Below are 22,044 nucleotides of genomic sequence, written 5' to 3'. Positions count from 1 at the left end.
GCAAAGCAGAAACAGTGTGTGCTTCAGAGAGACAGCTATTTGAATTCATTGATTGCGCAATCAAATACACTTTGATGCAAGCTTTGAAGCCCACTGTCATGTGTGGCAACAGGCTGCGATGCAGGCATCTCTCACTTTGTCTCGAGGATCTGCTCCAGCTCCTGGGCTTTCCTGCACAGCTCCTCAGCAGGGGGGAAGCTCTTTCCCACCTTCATGAAAAGTGCCGCTATCTTGTTGCTACGCAGAAAACCAGCAGCTCGCCGTTTCAGCCCATGTAGCACACATGCCTCCACTGCAACTGTGTGGCCACAAATATGTGGTCGAGGGGAAAAAAAGACACAAAAAACATCCTTATTTGGAGGTACTTTATCAAAACTGTATACAGGAAGAGAAAAAGAAGAAAAGAAGTATAAACATCTCAAACAATAATGTGATGAGAAGCCAAAAAAATACATTGTTGTGTCTGATAAACTGCTCTTATAATTTCTAGAATACTCTTTTGTTATTTTAATAATGGCTATAAAGAAATACGTAGTTGGGTGGCGTGACAGATGCAGGAGATGGGTTAAGACTGAATGATCAACTGTGGGAAAAGCTGAAAGAAGAAATAAAAGATATTTCTTTATTGTTTGGGATCAATGGAAAGTTATTTCTTTTTACATTGAGAACAAAGCCCCAGCAGTCATTTTCTCTCTGATTTTTAGCTTTGCTTTGGTCTTCATCAGAAAAAAGCTAAAAGCTTGTTGGTATCCTAAGAGAACAAACCAAAACTATAAGGTGAAAAGTCTCTGTAAACTCTCACAATGGTAAATATCACATCCTAATACAAACGATAGTTAGTTGAAGTTTTGTTTGTTATTCCATTATTGCAATTTTGCAACTAACAACGAGTATTCCCTAAAAATGTAATTTTTGCTAAAATATTTTCAAAAGTGGGGTTGAGGATAACAAAGCTCATATTGCACCTATTTCCACCAACCACTACCAAGGCTGGATAAATGGTGAGGATTGTGACATGATCAATTCAATGATCAGCTGTGGTGACCTCGAGAAAGCCAAAAGAAGATACTTGTTTGCATGCTTTTAGTAAATGATTTTCTATCACATCATGAACCTATTTCAAAATAGCTTCAGTTACTTCAGCAGTATAATCCATTCGGAAATCACTATATACATTACAATTAAACAATAACAACACTCAATCTGTGCTCAACATGCAAAATAACAAGCATTCAGTTACATTCTTATTTTGTGCACGTCTAGATCATTTAAGTTGACACCCAAGTGCTGGGCCACCAAACCATCAGTTTTGATACCAGTTTCATCTTATTCAGGGTCAATGCGTACCCCCTGGACAGATCACCAGTCTATCACAGGGCCACACAATGCCAAGCAGCCATGCCTCCTCACACTCCCTCCGATGGACAAAGCTGGACAAAACACATGTAAACATGCTGTGAACACGCAGAACCAAGAAACCTGAAAAAACTGAGCTGTAATTCAAGTCAATAACCTTTCAGCTGTGAGGTAACCGTGTGAACTGCTGCTACTGTACCCCTAAATGAAATGAACCCTTTAGCATCTTTTAGCTAAAAAAATTAAGTCAGTCTGCTAAATCCTCAGAATGTTTTTGTTTTTTAAATTGTTGTTTAGGTTGATGGAATATTTCCATTCAGATACTTGATCATTTATCAAACATTGGTTTGATTTTCTTCACTTTATCTTTTCCTTCTCAACAATTAGCAGTAGGCCTACAGGACACGGTTTAATGACATGCTGAAACACCCTAATTGACTTTGGCTAAGATCAGAAACCCTGCTTCCCACTCAGACCTACGTGGCAGTGCCTGGAGTTGTGTTGACATTTGAATTCTCTGTCAGAGCTAATCCTGCGGCTCTGTTCACAAGGGGTCAGAGGGGAGGGTAGAGTTGCCAAGGCAACCTTGGTTGATGGAGCGATCGAGCTCCAGGAGAAGTGAACGAAGGGAGGGGCAGTGGAAACTCATGAGTGTCATATTCTCTCTGTTTTCATCGTCATTGCTCCAAAAAACATAGTGGGGAGAACACGTATTTGATACACTGCTGATTTTGCAGGTTTCCCCACTTGCAAAGCATGTAGAAGTCTGTATTGTTTATGATAGGTACTCTTCAATTGTGAGTGCATTTTGCATGAAATAAGTATTTGATCATCGACCAACCAGTAAAAATTCTATCTCTCACAGACCTGTTAGTTCTTCTTTAAGAAACCCTCCTGTTCTCTGCTCATTACCTGTATTAACTGCACCTGTTTGAACTAATTACCTGTATAAAAGACACTCAATCAAACAAATGCCAACTTCTCCACAATGGGAAGGACATCAGGGACATGAGGGATAAAATTGTAGAGCTGCACACGGCTGGGTGGGCTACAGGGCAATAGGCAAGCAGCTTGGTGAAAAGGCAACAATTGTTGGCGCAATTAATAGAAAATGGAAGAAGTTGAAGATGATGGTCAATCTCCCTCGGTCTGGGGCTCCATGCAAGATCTCACCTGGTGAGGCCTCAATGATCATGAGGTGAGGGAAGAGAGCTGGGACCACATTCTCAAAGAAAACCATCAGTAACACACTATGCTGTCATGGATTAAAATACTTCAGCGCATGCAAGGTCCCCCTGCTCAAGCCAGCGAATGTCAAGGCCCGTCTGAAGTTTGCCAATGACCATCTGGATGATCCAGAGGAGGAATGGGAGAAGGTCATGTGGTCTGATGAGACAAAAATAAAGCTTTTTAATTTGGTCTAAACTACACTTGCTGTGTTTGGAGGAAGAAGAAGGATGAGTACAACCTCAAGAACACAATACCAACCGTGGAGCATGGAGGTGGAAACATCATTCTCTGGGGATTCTTTTCTGCAAAAGGAACAGGATGACTGCACCATATTGAGAGGAGGATGGATGGGGCCATGTATTGCGAGATCTTGGCCAACAGCCTCCTTCCCTCAGTAAGAGCATTGAAGATGGGTCGTGGCTGGGTCTTCCAGCATGACAACGACCAGAAACACACAGCCAGGGCAACTAAGAAGGCTCCGTAAGAAGCATTTCAAGGTCCTGGAGTGGCCTAGCCAGTGTCCAGACCTGAACCCAATAGAAAATCTTTGGAGTGAGCTGAAAGTCTGTATTGCCCAGCAACAGCCCTGAAACCTGAAGGATCTGTAGGGAGTGGGCCAAACTCCCTGCAGCTTGTGCAAACATAGCCAAGAACTAAAGGAAACATCTGATTTCTGTTATTGCTAATAAAGGTTTCTGTACCAAATACTAAGATCTGTTTTTCTGATGTATCAAATACTAATGTCATGCAATAAAATGCAAATTAATTATTTAAAACATTAAAGCAATTAAGATTAATAGCTAAACAACTTCTTAAAACAAAAAAGGGCCAAACATGTTAAATTAGAGGTTTCATTAACTGCTCCGCTGTCTTTGCTGGAAGCCATGTTGAACCGACTGAAATGCACATGCATATAGTTCGAAAGGCTTAATATGATTGGCTTATGAGTAAATCGTCCCGAGTGGGATGCGTTCTTATGATTGGCTGAAACAAGGAAGATATCTGGTTGCAGATCATTCAATATTTAGAAAAAGACATTAGTGGGTTGAGGCAAGTCAGGAGAGTCTCAAAAATCCACACACAAATGCAGAGAAGTCCACAGACCAAAAGCCATTTATATATCAGGTTATATTTGTGTGTGCATCAGAAATATATTTGTGAATATTGTCCAGTGCATTTTTAAATCGTCCTGACTCCTGTGCATTTGTGAATATTGAGACTGTTCTAGCTCCATACTTTTTTCTCCTTTTCTAAATATAATTACAAGAGCTAGACAGTAAATGTCAGAACAAAGCATCACATTAAAAGGTCTCGGACTTTAGCTTTTGCTCTTATTCTCTCATCTCTCATAAGTGGCCTCAGATGGCAAAAGTTCAAAGACTAAAAATCACAGACCTGGCCACTTTTCTAAAAGCTAATGTCTACAAAACTGTAGCAAAATTCTTCAGTTTCCTGGTCTGTACCTGTACCTTTTAAATGGCCATCAGCATTAGTAGTAATGGCACAAACAAAGGAATTGGACATAATGTCTTTCACATGCTGGAATCTTAGTTTATTTCTTAAAATTTCCTGTTGAAAAGAAGCAGTTCTCTTACTAGAATAATAACAAACAGCAGTTAAATGTGTTTCAAAGCATCAGTGATTTATGTGTGGAAGAAAGTCTGTTGCGGGGTCACACCTGGGGAAACAACTAAAGCTGTAAATTGCCTCTAATTATCCTGTAACTGTGGCAACAGGGACAGTTGTCAGTGACATTCAGCCTCCCAACACTTCACTCAGAATAGCTACGACACCAACACAAGATCGTCACACAGATGGGCCTGAGATAATTACTAATCAGCCAATTACATTTCGGTGGAGGAGGGATATTGGTATACGAGAGGTTTTCCAGGGTTTTGCGTCGGCCCTTTATTTCCAGTCATCTGAAATGCTTTAAATGTAGTTTATGGAAAACCCTTTTCTACAATATTTCCAACATGACTGTGCCATGACACACAAAGCAAAAACTACAAAGATGTGGTTTGAGGAGTTTGGGAAAGGCAAGGCAAGGCAAGATTATTTGTATAGTTCATTTTATGTACAGGACAATTCAAAGTGCTTTCCATGAAAGAGGAGGAAGAACGTAACTGGCCTGCTCATAGACCCAATTTCAACCACTTCTAGCACCTTTGAGAACTCTTCTAAGAACAGTGGAATCTATTATACCTACAATAGAGGGGCCAAGTCCATATTAGAGTAAATGTATTTGAATATACTGTCATTACATTCCCTGTCAGTGTAAAGGTCAGGTGTCTGAATATTTTTGTCCATATAGACAATTTATTCAACCTTAAAGATTTCCAAATCTATCACTCAAAGCATTCTGGAGTCGTCGTCGTCGTCCATGCTGTGGTTCAACACAATCAGCTGGGACATCTCTGAGCACCATACCCCATCCTCTGAACTCTAAGCTTATGAGTTTTTAATGATGAGTCAAAGCTCGGATCTCAGTAGTTCCTTTGCTAAGGTGAGCGCGTTGAAACGAAGATGAGTTTTTGGAGCTGTGCATCCCTCAATCCAGTTGATGAGCAGACTTTCACAAAATCTAACAATGACTCATATAGGCTAACATTAATGATCGGAGTTGGAGCTTACAGTTTCAAACAGAGAGTGAGTTATTTCCTACCAGTAAAACCACAACATTTCCCTTGACCTGAAGTCTTATTACATTGTACACCTTTCTTTAACATTCAAATAAGCTAAAATTCTGAGTGAATACTTATCTAAAGTGGCATCCATTCACTGCCAAAGCCTTTGTGTCACCTAGTAGTTCACTACTCTCCAGTATATTTATATGCATGGATACAGATGTTCGCTTGCCAAGATTTGGTTCATCTCAGTACTTCTCTGGAGAGAACAAGCATATTTCAAGCCCCGTGGAAATCCAAATTGCCATTTCAAATGCACTATTATTTTTCCCCTATAAAATTATAGTTTTCCCAATACACTATTATTTTGCCTATTCAGTTCAATAAGCAAAAATCCACTTTTACTTTATCCTGCATACATTTATAATGGTAACATCCACAAGAGGTGATAAAAAAACTGCTCGCTGCTCTTGCGTTCATATGAAAAATAAATCTGTAACAGTAAACTAAGAGAAGTCTTTTCATCACCTTTAAAGTGAGTCAACAGTGCTGCTTTGACACACTTTCTCTCCTGTGTTCACTCAGACTCATCTAGGCAGCTCATCAAAGCAGCCATGATGGTGGAGGTTAATGGCTCCCCAGTGAGCAAACCGAGCTCCTCTGCCATCTTCCACTCCCTCTCATCTCTGAACAGTCCACAGCTGAAAAGGCACATAGGAAGAGCTACTAAGAGGGGTGCAGGAGGAGGCGGAACCTTGCTGACAACAAAAGAGAGGGATGAGAGGGTCATCATGAACTGCAACTGGGATTTATCATAGTAGCAGAACAGATGTGTGCAACAATTAAGTCCACACAACAGGCTAAGAAATCTGTGGACATACCAAACGGGCACTAAGCACAGATGGACATGCATATAGCACATCAAATCCTCACCACACAGGCGAGTTAAAAAATACCACTTTAGTAGAGACAACAAATCTACCTGTGGTGTGGTGCTTTTTAACCATATATTTAATGCCATGTCCACAGCGGCCACGTTTAGGTGGTGAAACTGGTATGAAAGCTTTGTGCTTCCCGCTTTTGACATAAAGCACACGGAGCATGAAGTGAAACTGCGTGGAGCTAGAGTTGGGGAGGTTTGATCATTCTGCTGTGCTCTCAGTCTGTGACTTCACATTGCATTACAAATTTGAAAGCCTTGCTGTTTGACTCACACCCAACACCCAATTTTATGCTCTCAAGTGCTGAAAAAGTGTTTTTTGTTGGTGCTTTTTTGTCATAACATTTAACCTTTGATAAGCATCGCTGTCCTGTGACAAACTATCTGCATCGAATGAGAATAAGCATTTTGTTTTAAGTTGATTATTGATGTTGGTAAAGATGTTAAATATAATTCACTTTCATGTTCATGTTTATAAGTGCTCCACACACAATATGAAATCACCCCTGTTATACTTCAATGTCATGATGTGGGAATTTTATGTAATAACCCAAAAAGCTCACAAAGTTTTGCTCTGGATTCATTATGATTTTGATGACACGTGAAACCTCAACTCACTTTTGCTTCCTTAATACTTTGCTTTTTAAAAAAATTAAATCTTTCATATGGATAATTTCAGTGAAATAAAAAATTGTTGGGTTTGAAGTCAGTGTGTGTCTATATGTCGTTCTAATAGCAGCTGGTAAAACTTTGACTTTTACTGAGACAGAGTTTACCTTGTCTTCCTCACGCTTGTCAGTGAATATACAGTAGTTATTTCCCCCACTGCCACACCGGGTTTGTGCCATGTGAGCGTGAAATTGCATTTTCACAGCAATAAAGAGCAGACAGGTCTGACAGTTTCTGCATATTTTCCCTGGTGCATTCCTTTTCACATATTTACAAAGATCTGTCACGACATTACCTCATTTATTGATATTATTTATCAACACCTTAACCAGTCAATCAAAAAAATAAAAATATGTTGCTCTGAACTTTCATACGCCTTAAAGATGCTTTTAACAGTTTTAATGTCTTCTCAAAAGTCTTATTCTATCCCTTGGAAAGGAGACATGACTTTCTTTCTGAAAACAACACATACAGTATTTTGCAAGGTGACAGTTACTTTTTTTACACTGAAGTCCACAAATATATATGGTTTTAGGCTAGAGCTCTGTTATGAAGTAGGTGTCTATTGAGTGTGACTGTCTGCATGTGGGCAGTGTATTTTGCACAATGATCTTTCTGCAATCATTTACTGTAATTAAGACTCAAGAGCAATAACATTTGCTTGTACAGCCTTAGAAAATCTTCTCTTTGCGAGGCATGGGGCATGTCTGCAGATATTGCTTAGGAACAGCAAATTCAGAATGTTTAAAAGCCTTTTATCAATCAAAGTAACTCTAAACCATGCCCCCAAACTAATTTGATCACTTATAATTTTAAGTGTGCTAACTACTGACTCAACTTAGCTTTCATCGAAGTAATAATTCCAGGGGTTCACTTACTTTTATGTCTAGCACTGTGAATGTTTAATGGATTTGTTCAGTAAAAACACAAAAACATATAACTGTGTTATTAACTTAAGAACACTCTCTCCCCAAGAAGACACATCGTGAAAGGTTTTCTAGATTAGAAATAGCAAAGAACTACTTCCCCCACCTTTAAAGAAAAAAAGGGGTAATGAGGGCTATTTATGGTAATCTGCATTTCATATAAATAGATCATCCATGATTTTACAAGTAGTGACAGGGGAAGTAAATAATATTCATCACACTACGTGGGAGCAAGTGGACAGTTAGTTCCTTAGGTTTATATACTGGAAGTTGGAAAATGAGTGGTTAAGGGTTTGAGTGAAGAGCTAAATGTTTATAGCTGAGGGATCTGATCAGACTGTCTTCAAAACTGCAGTTCTTCTGTACTGTTCCTGGTACACAGTGGTAGAAGGAAGGACAACTAATTAACTGAAGATGGAGCCATTATCAGTGAAGTGAGTGCAGAGAAAAACTGGCTTACGTAGTCATGTGTTAAGCTGGAACCCAGTGTGCATCACAGCTTGTTGCATATCGTGCTATGGAGAAAATGATTATGAAGAACGCCCATTCTGACCCCTGTCATCTGCTGACAGTAACTACCATATTAGATCAGCCAAAGCGCAATAGAAGAGGGTGCCCTGCTCTGATGAATTAATGTGTTTCTTTGTCATTCAGTTAGGTAGCCTACATGTGCTTTGGGAAGAAATGGCAGCAGAATGTAATATGGAAAGAAACCTGGAGCCAATGTTCTGTGATGCTCTAGGAAATGTACTTATGGGACAACTTGGTCCTGGGATTAATGTGGATGTTCTTTACCACATATCACCTACATATATACGTATATCACTCTGATTCAGTGTGTATCTAATTTTGTCTTGAGACCAATAAATGAATTGTTTGCTGTACACAGGAGTCATCTGATTAATGCGATTTGTGACTACATGACTAAATAAAAATTTGTTGACAATTACAATTATTGATAAGTTTGGTTTTGAAACAGTAAATCCAAACTGAGATCATGTCAGTATGATTAGACAATTAATGTTAATCTCGAAGGTTAAAAATTAGCAAAAACGGTGTGCTTATTTTTCTGGATACTCACCACAAAAGGACACGATGTGGCTGCTGTCTTCGTGAACAAATTTCCTGGTGACGGCTTCCTCCATAATCTGCTTCACCTGTCAACAATACAGCAGATGACTCATCTGTTAATATGCCACGACTGGCACAGTCTGTGAGGAGCTAGTTGGCAGGGATTTGACTGAGTGATAATAGAATAATTATGTCAATTAATGAGTCTAATGCACGTCTGTGTTAAACAACAGAAAGAAAAAAAGAGGCAAAATGATAGAAGAGAGCACAAAGATCAGTGATGAACTAAGCTTTGAGAGTTTAGAGGATTAAAAACTTTGAGCAAGGACAAGTGTGTTTAATTGGTGGGTGAGTCACCCACTCTCATCTCAAGGACTACTGGGAAAAGCCATTGGTACATTTAGTTAGAGAGGTGGGAGGGGGCAATTCATACATGATTGACCCTTGTCTCTGAGCAGACAGTGAATGATTCTGTTATGTCAAATGCTGATGAAGTTAATCATAACTACTATTTAAAAAAGACGACACAGGTCAGACACGCACACACGGAAGACACCACTCATTAGTTTTGCTTTGTCGTCACTGCATATTGTCCTTCTCACCGCTGACCCCAACAACTGCTACAGACCAGCAGTTAAGATGGCATGTGAATCAATCTGTCTGGTGACTATGGAGACGTCCTCCTGTGTGAGCACTGCTCTGTAATCTGCATGGGGAATATCAACCTCCGGACACAGTCTCACAGATAGCTGTAATTTCCTGCTGAAATGAGTCTGTCCACAATGGCCATATTACACGGCCAAGTTCATCATCTACACACAAATAAACACTCTTTCACAAACTTGCACGTGTTGGCTTTTATGCCTATATGAGGACATTCCAATAATATAATGCACACAGAAAGGCACACAAAGTTCATGGTTGAGTTAATATTTGTTTTGGTGCTTCTGAGCTACTGTAGTAACATGTCAGTGCAACTTGATGGAGCAGCGAGGACAGGTCATTAAAATGAGAGAAAACTCAACAATTAGCATACTTATTATTGCATACAATATCATAGGAGGTTTTGCCAAAAAAGAAATAACAACAATGTTTTGCCTTTTTCAATTTTAATTCAGTGATAAACATTCGTTTTTTCAATCACACACATATTTTAAAAAGTTTAAACTGTGAAGCTTGTCACCACTTTAATGTTACCATTTCTTCTCACAAGACTTAAAACACTGAGACATTGAAGAAATCAAGCAATAGTGCATTTAGGTGCTGTTTTCTCCCATGCCTCCTGTAAACACATCTTAAGAAGTACAATTGGCACCAACTTGAGCAACAGTCTGGATGCTCCTTTTAGTTTTTGGTCTGGAGCGCATAACCCTCACTTCTTCTAAAACACATCTGGAATACTGATTAGTCTGATCACATTACATGTTTCTAATGGGTGTTGATCACTTCAGAATGTCAGAATTCAAGAAGTTTCTCATGTCTTCTTGAGAAATTTAAGATCCTTTGACTATATTGTCTTCTGAAAACCTTCAGTGGATACTGCTTTGTACTAAATTGTGAGTACAGTTGAGAGAAATAACCTCATAATTAATTTAAAACTTCCATAAAATAGATAAATACCTCTGTCCCATGTTTTCAAGGTGTTGCAGGCCAGAAATGCAAAAAATGATGTATGTCAACAAATGAAATTAAGTTGGCAAGACTTCACTTCACTTCACTTCACTTTATTAATTTGTCCTTTGAAGGGCGATTAGGTTTGCAGCAGATATAAACATTCAGTACACATTCATCATACAGCTACGTTCAGACATAAAAAAAATACATGATGCGAGCAGAGAAAAACTACATCAGATGCACCAAGCTCATAGTCCACAGAACACAAGGAGGGAGAAGCAATAAAAAGGGAGACTACCGATCAGCATAAATAGTTTTGAATAACTTTCAACAACTCAGGTGGCAGCATGGACCGGGTTCTAAACCACAGTGCCACAATTACCTCCTCTTCTCTGCAGCGTTCAAAGCCTTAATGGAGAGAGGCACAAAGGAAAATTTGTATGTATTTTTTGTAGCTGGCGGAACAGTTATGCGAAGGTCAGAGGGAAGAAGCTTATATTCTTCGTTAAGAGGGTGAGTATCATCCCTGCGAATGGATTTTGCTTTCTTAAGCACCTGAGCACAATTCTCCCCAGGGAGTTTTTTCCTTGCTGGCAAGATTTCCATACCAACAAATGATACAAAATGAAATAACAGATTCAATTAAAGCTGCAAGCAGCGATGAACGGGCCCTTGCGGGTGCAATTTGCAACAATTAAGGTCAAGGACTCAAAACTAAGTCCGATGACACCACCCACGACTTCCTATGTCAAACCAGTCAAAAGTTATAGCAGAAAATAGGGACAATCAATCAGAAGAAGGGGCGGGGCTAATTCAGGCCAATGAAGGTCAAGGACTCAATACAGAGTCCGATGACACCACCCACGAGTCTTTATGTCAAACCATTCAAAAGTTATAGCAGAAAATAAGGACAACCAATCAGAAGAAGGGGCGGCGCTAATTTTAATCAATTATGGTCAAGGACTTAAAACCGAGTCCGATGACACCACCCACATGTCTTTATCACAACCCGTTCAAAAGTTATGGCAGAGAGAAGTTTTCTAGGGGGCGCTGTTGAGCCATTAGGCCACGCCCATTAATGCAAACCATGAAATATCAAATTTATCACCAGGCCTGGCTTACATGCAAAATTTGGTGACTTTTGGGGAACTATCAAATATGGACCAATCAGATGAAGGGGGGGCGCACTTTTTGGCGTCTAGCGTCGCCACAGTAACGATTTTGAAAGAGAAAAGTAATGCGCGTAGTCGCAGGATGGAGACGCACATTTTGATATATAACACACCAGGGTGCACGTTGCGGTTCGGGCCGTATTAACTGCCGAAGAAATGGCATAAATTGCGCCAAAATTACGCGATTAATTCAAAATGGCCGACTTCCTGTTTGGTTTCGGCCATGGCACCAAGCGACTTTTCTTTAAGTTGCGACATGATACAGGTGTGTAGCGATTTTCGTGCATGTACGTCAAACCGTATTGTGGGGCTTGAGGCACAAAGTATTCTAGGGGGCGCTGTTGAGCCATTTTGCCACGCCCATTAATGCAAACCATTAAATATGACATTTTTCGCCAAGCCTGACTTGCGTGCAAAATTTGGTGACTTTTGGGGCACGTATAGGGGGGCAAAAAGGCCCTCCTTTTGTCAGAATAAGAATAAAGAATTCCTACAGATACAATAGGGCCTTCGAACTGTAAGTGCTCGGGCCCTAATAAAAGCACTATAAAACATTTTCATCAGGGTTTTGTCTACCTGGAATTTAGCGAGCTTCATCAGACAAAAGAGGCGTTGTTGACCTTTTTTGCAAAGCGTATCACAGTTCACATCAAATTTGAGCATATTGGCTGGCTGGTTGTGAAGAATACTACAATGAGGAACTCGGGATTTAAGTCTAAAATCAATGCAAACCTCTTTTGTTTTAGAAACGTTAATTTGAAGGAAGGCTTCATCACACCAAGATATAAAATCATCAAGTACCTGGCCATGGCTAACTTCATCATCACTAAGCAGGCTGACGATAACAGAATCATCTGCATACTTTATGATGAATCTGTCGGTGTGGTGGCTACGGCAGTCGTTTGTGTACAAAATGTATAACAGGGCAGACAAAACAGGGCCTTGAGGTGACCCGGTGGAGGATGATAAAAGGCTAGACAGTTTCATTCACTCTTACTTTTTGTGATCTTTTTATGAGGAAGTCAAAAATCCAACCCACAAGACACATATCCAGGCCAAAGCAATGAACAAGTTTATCTACTAAAACATGACACTGGATTGTGTTAAAAGCTGATGACAACAAAGGAAATATTTTGGTTTCATGTGAAATAAAACAAAAATCAAAGTAAATGTAGGAATCACTGCATTTTTTTTCTTCATTTCAATTGTCAATAAACCAATACTGCATGTATCTCGGTAATTTAGTGTTTGTTATGAATTTATAAAAGCAGTCCAATCATGCTGCTATTATAGTCCATATGTCCTTGCCCGTTCCTGTTATATCATGATATATGTAAGAACATTATAATACATGATGGCCTATTTCGAAAACTAAGAATACCGGTAAAAGTAATTTGTTGACATTTCAAAAATAGCTAAAAATTTAAAGGTGGCTTTAGTTATTAAATACTTGAACCAAACCAAAAACCAAATTTAGGTAAAAAACGTATGGTATGTCTCTCACTTTATTTATAAGTAAATCAAAACTGATAAATGAATGCAAAGCATCTCACATGGTGGGATGCCAAGAAAAATCTGAGAGAGCCTTGTTGCCTGTAAATATTTATACATATGAAAAAAAAAATAGAAAAATGTATCAATTTAAACTAGTTTTTAGACAACAGTCGTAACACAGTTTGAACACCTTTATGCTGCCAACTTGACAGAAACATCAGCATTAGCATTAGACACCTGCTTTCACACATACACAAAGGTATTAAATAGAGGACTTACTTCCTAACTTTTCTTCCTGAGTACACCTGACATTCATGAAAGCTGGGAGCTTTGCTCATTTCTGTTTCCTCATCTCTTTATCTGAGCTAGCAATCAGCCCTCTGAGGAATATATCAGGTGAAGTGTCTGAACACAGGCAACCAGCAGGTTTCTATGGAAACGTTGCAGGTCTAGCGGATCACTTCTGCTGAAGAGATTCATTAAAAAAAAGAAAAAAAAGAAAGAAAGAAACAGTCATAGTAATAACTGTAGCTCCCCTACTTGAGTCACTAAATCACATCTAGATGCACGGTGATGTTGTCATGTTAAACATCATCAAATCAGAGTTTCAGCATCAGGAAAGCAGACGTCTACACAAAGGTGGCCATTTAAGGTTCCCACATCTGCAAATATGCCAACAAAAGTATATGCTCAGTTGAATTTACAGTTACAACAATGTGGACGATGTTACAGCAGTCATCAAACATCTCCGTTGCAGCAAAGCCTGATGAATGTGCTGTAACTAATCACTGCAGCTCGAAGGCAACAGACACAGTGATAAAAGATCTACAGAGCACTCCAATTAAGTCCCGCATACACAGAGCCAAGAAATCCAGAGCCAGAAAGAAAGCCATCTCCACTAATATCCATCCTTCATTATTTATCATCCATTTGGGCAGGGATGAATGAAGAGAGCAGACAATGAAAAAACAAGAACGACAACATCCTGACCATTATTCATATTCACCTAATCTACACAGAGCTGTAGTTTTTCCATTAAGATATTTAATTTAATGAACATTATAACAAAACAAAGCTGAAACAAAGAAATCTCCCTGAGAAGTCTTCTGCGAGGCTTTTAAAAGCATAAGAAGTTTGTGAAAAACTATGTTTACCTTTTAATTGAGTGATTATGGACCACCTTTACATCCAGTAATGTGGAATAATAGCTTTTTGCATGATGTTATCAATGTTTCACGTTGTTGCAGAGGAAATTTGGACCACTCTTCTCTCAGACTGGCAAATATTTGTTTAGGCGTAGCTCTCTTAAGGTCTCCTACATTATTTCAGTTGGGTTGAGGTTTCAACTTTGGCTGGGTCATCAAGCCAAGGTTGATGAACTTGAACTTTGGCTGAACTCTGTCTGACAGAGGGCCTGACAACCGACTCTAGCATACTTTTAAAGAGGAGTTCATGCTCAACTCGGGGACTGCAAGGTGCCCAGAAACTGTGGCTACAAAACCAGACCAAACCATCATCCCTCCACCACCGTACTTGGCAGTTAGTATGATGTGTTTGTGTTGATATACTGTGCTGGAGTTTTGCCAGCAATGGACTGTGTATTATGGTCAAACATCACTTTGGTATATCATCTCTCAAATGATGCTGTTCCGTAAGTCTTGTGGTTCACCTGGAAGAGACTTTGCCAACCTAAGCTGTGCTGTCATGCATTTTTTAAGAGAGAAAAAGCTTTTTTCCTGACAACCATTCCAAACAAAGCATACTTGTTTTTTTCTCATTTCACTTTAATAAATTGTCACTGCTGGTCTTTAAAAATGCATCTGACTACCTAATTAATGAATTTACTAATTCCAGTGGAAGCGGTAATGGTGTACATTATTATTATGCACTTAGTTTTTGTTTAATCAGAAGAATTTCTTATAATTGTTCAATTTCATATGGCATAGTGATTGTTCAATCGATTCACGAGACCAAAAGAATAAAACTGGTAGAGGAAAGCACTCATTTGAAAACAAAAAAATAATACATGTGAAAGTGAAAGACGGTTCTTCCTTTCTTTGTCCCTTATGGCAAACAAAGGTGTGCATTTGTGTTTGCGTAACTGTGAGCTATCTAAAAAAGGCCCCAGGAGAAGCTGCCTCAGTGTGACATAGTGACAAAGACCTACAGAGAAAGGCTCTGTGTTAAAACCGTGGCAAATAATTAAAACCAATTTTGTTCCGGAAGGTAATTCTACTGCCACCGATGTAATCAGCTCTCTGGATAATGGCCCACATCCAGGTATGTCAGAGCAGACTGATGGCATAAAACCAGCTGGACAGGGAGAAAGCGTAAACACACAGCATAGAGACGCCATATGGTACAAACCACACTGACCAATAACAATCATATGGCAAAGGAAACATGGCACAAACAAGCTTATATTTCATTTAAGGGAACAGAAATATATAAGTGAAATGCCTAAATATGGTCACATCAAAAGTAAGTAAGTTAAAGATGATTTATTTTGTCATATCTGTACAAATGAACATTTGATCCTGTTTGAAAGAGTCCTGCAAGTAAGGATACTATTACCACATCTTAATAGCAAAAGCAACTAAATGTTATTCGATTCTATGTGCGTTATTTTAATTAGAAATCAACAATGCCCATGGGAAGTATTTTTATAATATGACTGCATACGAAATGTTCTTTGACTACCTGGATTAAGGCTTATCTTCATTTAAAGTTGTCTGAGACCTATTTCTCACACTGTGAAACTACAGTCCACAGACTCAACCAGTCTGCATTTGGTGCTTATAAGTAAACAGAGAAAGAGCTAGTGTGCTTCAATCATGGGAAGGGCCTGGTATCCGCAGATAAGGTTGCAAACAGGATACAGAGGAAGACAAATCAAACTCCCGCTCACAAGAACCAAAATGAGGTCTGGAGGAGAAAGTTCCAGACTACTTTTTTTTTTGCAACAGTAACAATTTCATTATAATTTTTCAGTTGCAAATAACAGATTCTCTATAGCATTTTGATTATGTGAGTGGTGCAGAAGTCTATTCGTTTTTTTACCATAACTGCTATTAATCTTGGTATTATTTCCTTTTTTTGTGACTATAGCCAACGTCTATGGGGAAGCTGAGGTTGAGTTGGAAAGCTCCTAGGATTAACAGTGTTTACTGCAAATGTTTACTGATGCACGGGTGATGCTCAGAAAACCTTCCCTGAACAAACAGAGAGAAACAAAAGACCTCCACAGGGAAAGACGGTGGAAACATAATGGAGTAACACAAATTGGTTCACCAATAACACAGCTTATATTCACCTGTCAATATTTATTTGTCAGTTACCTATCTTCAATACAGTTTGTGTGTTATAGTTAGCTGAACCTATAAATACTGGATCAAGAACACAGAGAGAAGCTCTAAGCTTACAATTTTTATTTAAATAGGCAAAGGTTTGAATTTTTGGACCTACATAAAAAAAGTACAAATTAGTTTAGTTCAGGAGAAAATAATGTAAAATTAAAAAAAAAAAATCAGAATAACAGAACACAGAGTTAGTGTGTGCACATGTGTTTACCTTCTTTAGTTTAAAGCCCAATATTACAGTCTGATGCTGACAGTTAACATCAGAAGTGACATATATTGTTCAGTACCTGTGCTACACAGCGTCTTCTACAAATAAAAGTTTAGGAAGAAAAATGCAGGTGCGCTAAGAAATGACAACATCTAGCACGTCGTATTTATATTCTTAACAAGGAACTGAGTTTTGTTTGAGAAAAAATGTCCAAATTGTGTATCTTTTTTTCATCTTCATGTCAAAGATTATCCTTTGTTGACCAACCAGCTACTGTATGTGGAGTTTTTCTAGCTCTGCCTTGAGCATGCCACACAACAGATTTTGGTACCCAAACAGAAGGGTGCAAAAACCTGTTCTTCTACTACTACTAATACTACTACTACTACTACTACTACTACTACTACTACTACTACCACTACTGTTATTTAGTAGTTTAGCTTTTATCCAAAGCGACTCACATCTGAGAGAACAACATGGGCAAGACATTATACAGGAGGGTACAGCATGGATAAGTGCTGGTCAGACTGCTGAGAGTCCAGTTGTACACAGGTTCTGGAATGCTAGTGTTCTGTCCGGTAGGGTCTGGTTTTCCTGATGTTGTAAAGAGCAAATCGGCAAGACCGCGAAACCGAGCAACCTGGTCCTTAAAGTACAGCTGGCTGTCTGACATGACACAGAGATTCCTAGCAGAAGATGTGGGCATAAGTGTGATGGAATCCAACTGCACGCTTATCTGAGGAGGTAAGGAATGAGGTTATGGACAGACAAAAAGCTCAGTCTTGGACAGATTTAGCTGAAGGTGGGGATCCTTCATCCATGCAGAGATATCCGAAAAATATGCTGATATTCGCATTGAGACGGCAGTGTTGTCAGGTGGGAAGGTAAGGAAAAGCTGGGTATCATCAGCATAGCGGTATTAGGAAAAGCCATTAGAGCTGATGATTTCACTTAGTGAAGTGGTGTATAGTGAAAAGAGAAGAGGGCCAAGCACCGACCCCTGTGGCACCCCTGTTGCCAGCTCATGCGATCTGGACACTCGTCCTTGCCATGGCACTCTGAAGGATCTTAATGCGAGGTAAGACATGAACCACAAGAAGACAGATCCTGAAATGCCAAGCTTTGAGAGAGTGGAGAGGGGGTGTTGACCGTGTCAAAGGCAACAGACAGGTCAAGCAATATGAGGACTGATGTAGACGAGCGGATCAGTTGACTGGCCCTGTCTAAAGCCTGACTGATGTGGATCAACCACTTGTTGTCATGAAGGAACTGTGAGATCTGGCTGAAGACAGCTTGTTCTATAATTATAGACATGAATGGGAGCAGTGAGACCGGCCAGTAGTTTTCAATCCTTGGCAGGGTTGAGTGTGGGTTTTTCAGCAGTGGGGTGACCCAAGCTTGCTTGAAGGCAGAGGGAAAGATGCCATATTTAAGTACACTTGTTTGTTTGTTTTTTTGGTTCACAATGTTTGATGATGAAAATACAAATAATTGTGAAACAGTGCTGTACTCAACTGCAACATACTGCTATATTGAAATGGGCTAAAACAAATGTCCCCTAATGTCAGCATGTATACTTGTGCAGTAAAATTCCCAAGAGTTGGAGGGTAAGATAAGATTCAAAGCATTCATTAGGGTTGTATATATATATATATATATATATATATGAGGAACGAAAAGAAATCCATTGCTATAAAACCGAATGAACATGCGAATGAGACAAGGCTGCCAAGTGTGTAGAATGACCTGTAGTTAGATGAGACAAAAAAAAAGATAGATGATACTATCTGTCATCTGAAGACAATTCACTGGTCCAGCACAGCAATCTTTTTTAATCTTAGCTTCTACATATGGGGACATAAGTGAAAAAAAAAAAAAAAAAAAGCATCCAGTCCTTATAAAGTTTCTTTAGTATCTTGTAAATACAAGCTCTAATATACAGAAGCATATTCAAGCTTGTATACATGTTGTTCAGTGCCTGAAGACAGAAGCAGTGTGTGAACAACAACAACAACAAAACTAAGTACATGCTTACTTGTTCTATAAAAATTAAAATGATCAGGAGCAGCCAGGTGCTGCTAATCAAAATCAATTGATGAATACATCGAAAACAAGTGTGACCACCTGTATGACACATCAGCAATGGCGTCAGCGCTATTACTGCCCATCAGTGTGGCAAGCCATTATATATGATACAAGGCCATTTCTACACAATTTGGAGTCCCTCACATTACAGTTGGGAAGATTATTACGCTCTAATATTTCAAACTCTTACACAGCTGTCTCAAAAATAAAGGACACACCGACAGTTACTAGAGGAGTTAAAGACAGATTATTTCATGAATTAAACTTTCTCAAAACTGATGCTGATGCAACTTGAATGTTACGTCAGCTTTGTTTGCTTTCATGTAAAGATAGAATGCTCTATGTGTCATTAACGTGTCACAGATCTGTTTGTAGGTATTCAATAATGTCGATTTGTCACCATTTCAGCCAAACTGTATTGCTAAGGCCTCTAGTAAGTCTCCTGGAAAAATTTGCTATTTAATCATCTGCGGGGATATAAACCTCTAAGGGGAAGTCTTTGACCTCAAACATCAGGATGACTGAAATGATTTTGCTTTATTTCAAAGTCCTTTGTGGCACTACAGGAAAAAACACAAAGCTTTGAAGTCACTGGCGCTACTTCAATGTTTGCTTCTCAGCATCACATAACTCATGACAGGCATCACACACACACACACACACACACACACACACACACACACACACACACACACACACACACACACACACACACACACACACACACACACACACACACACACACACACACACACACAATACTTAATATCCAACTAAAACCACGAACGGTTTGGTAGCAGGCTGATGGTTTGCTTTGCCATGAACACAATCAATGACTGCAGACAATCTGTTTCCTTTGTGCTGCTCCTCCTCCTGAATAATAAAAGTCAGCTTCATCTAAACTAGGAATACCCAAAAATAAATTTTTTTTATGACGTATAAACGAGTGATATATAAATATTTGAAACTATTCTCGAATCTTTTGAACGAAGCTGTGAAACAGAAGAGATTTCAAGCCATGTTCTGTCTCAGGTGTCATCAGAGACAGAAGGTGCAGACACAAAAGTCAAGAAAAATCCAAGAAGTTTTTATTCTGATTCTTTTTTTTTCCCGAATGAAGCTCACATTAACAATCAGCAAACAGCTAATTTTTACCGACACAATAACTGCTGAGCTGAAAACACCCACCTCCTTCTTGACGGTGCGCAGCAGCTTCTGACGGGTTTCTGCCTCTAAAACACAGAAAATGATCCACAGAGGTCATTTTTACCCATCACAACACTTAACGGAGTCATTGTTCTTAATAAACACAAAGTAGGATTTAAGACAAATGAATCTAGACGTTCTTTCTTGTTTTTTTTCCGTCTCCCCACCTGCCATTACTGTTGCCATGGTTCCTGTCTCCCAACAGCCGAGCTCTGCTCTGTACTGAGATCGGATCTGGCTCACTCCACCTCGAGTGAAAACACGCCCCTTACAACACAAACCGCGTAGCTATTGGCTGGCCTAAACGTCAATCACACAGCCTTCAACTTCAACGATGCCTTCAACAATAATAATGTCTTGCAAGGGTACAACACTTGATTAAAATTTCAAAAATGTTGTGTCTCAGTATTAACAAAACTAAACTTGTACTAGTTCTGCAATTAAATAAATGGAATAATACCACCTTTCGATAAAAAAAATAATTAACTGTAGACCAAATTGTGTGAATGCACTAAAAAAAGAGAGAAATGAATGTGCCGCAAAGAGAAAAATATAATGTGCCGACAAGAAGACTTGTTGTTTTGGCTCTATCTTGTGGTCAATATCTAGAATGACAGTTGCATTGAAAAAAAAATAAAAATAAATGAATAAATAAATAAATAAATAAATAAATAATATCCTTATTATGTACTGCACAGCTGTTGCCAGTCAGAACAAAATAAGGACAAATATCGCAATGCAATATTCAAATCGTATTTCAAATCCCAGGTGACATTTTAAGACTAACTGATGAACTGATGAACATTTTCATGTAAAACATCAAACTGTTTGGCATATCAATGCATAATTCCTGCCTTAAAATCCATAGCAGTTATTGAAAAACTCTCCATGCTTCCAAATATCGGAATATTTATTATTGCCAAATACTGACAGGTTACTGGTACGTTGAGGTTTCAGTGAATGCACACTTTTACAAAGATTTATTACACTGACCAGAAGATGGCAATAGCGTCATTTCAGATTGGATGCCCAATACCACAATGAAGAACCAATAAATCCACATGAATTCTTGTTTTTTTCACGTTTGATTTCAATATGGCTACAGTTTTTCTCACTCTTGTGCAGGATATAAGTGAGAGCATGTTTTGAGTCAGAATATGAGCAGGAGCAGTTGTTATAAGCTTCAGTGAACTTAAGTACGCAGTCTTTGGGCCATACTAATCGTTCTTCCTGGAGGACTTAGCTGTCAGGTGAATCGGGTGCTAAAAAGACAGAGCAATAACATGAGATGACAAACTGAGAAGAATGGGACTCCCCCCCCCCCCCCCCACGTTTCCCCCTGTTAACTGCACAAACATCCTCAGCCCAGGATTCCCTGTCTGGGCTGACTCACAACCAGTAGTGGCTTTAGATCATTTGTGGTAATAGCTTGTCTTTTCAAATGTCATAGCAGGATTTCTGCCTGAGTAATCAGCACACCCGACCCCTTCACCAGTTAGCCCTAGCATACTAATCAAGAGATAGAAAACCTTTATGTGTGCTTTCATGTTACTTTTTCAGTAGAGCCCTTAGACACCAATAGAGTCTCAAATTTTCTAGAAAGGTAAGTCAACGAACGGCACTAATTCATGAGTTTTTGAAGGGATGCTCTGATGTGTCAGTAATAAACAACAACAATGCCACTGTCATATCCATGACTCTCTGTCCATGAGCAATGCATCTGGGCAGGGGCCAACATGCACATATCTGTGTTTGATTGGAGTTGACATGCTCCAACAGGCAGCAGGGCAAGTGATAAAGGCTCCTGTCAGTCTGATGTTCTTCTGCCCATGTGTGCCGATGCAGACAGACAGCATAGTGTGTTTGAGAAGGCAAAAACTCAGTGGCTTGTTGTGATGCTTTGGACCCCCAGCGGGCTCCTGCACATTGACTGAACAAACACAGCTGTTTTCCCTCAGCTGATTGTCTATCTGTCTATCTATCTATCAGGAATTGACTGAAACAACTTTTGTTGACTAAACAATTTGAATTCATGTTTCTTTGTTCCAGGTGACGGAGACAGAGACTCAGACAGTAAATCATGTGAC

The 22,044-nt window shown here is 39.3% G+C and overlaps 1 protein-coding gene across 2 annotated transcripts in view; it reads right to left on the bottom strand.

The window, feature by feature from the left end:
* Positions 1-20,164, bottom strand: part of sgsm1a (small G protein signaling modulator 1a) — a 34,816-nt gene extending 14,652 nt beyond the window's left edge. For both annotated transcript variants that reach the window (XM_061729127.1, XM_061729128.1), the window contains exons 1-4: positions 20,125-20,164; positions 19,940-19,983; positions 8,830-8,905; positions 136-298 (exon numbers count right to left, since the gene is read on the bottom strand). In XM_061729127.1, the coding sequence (XP_061585111.1) occupies positions 136-298; positions 8,830-8,905; positions 19,940-19,983; positions 20,125-20,143 (302 nt within the window). In that variant the 5' untranslated portion in view covers positions 20,144-20,164. The remainder of the gene's footprint in view (positions 1-135; positions 299-8,829; positions 8,906-19,939; positions 19,984-20,124) is intronic.
* Between the last annotated feature and the right edge of the window lie 1,880 nt (positions 20,165-22,044).

The sequence above is a fragment of the Cololabis saira genome, chromosome 9, assembly GCF_033807715.1.
Source record: "Cololabis saira isolate AMF1-May2022 chromosome 9, fColSai1.1, whole genome shotgun sequence".
Lineage (NCBI taxonomy): Eukaryota > Metazoa > Chordata > Actinopteri > Beloniformes > Belonidae > Cololabis > Cololabis saira.
The sequence above is the reverse complement of the archived record's forward strand: the minus strand, read 5'-3'. Positions and strand labels throughout refer to the sequence as shown.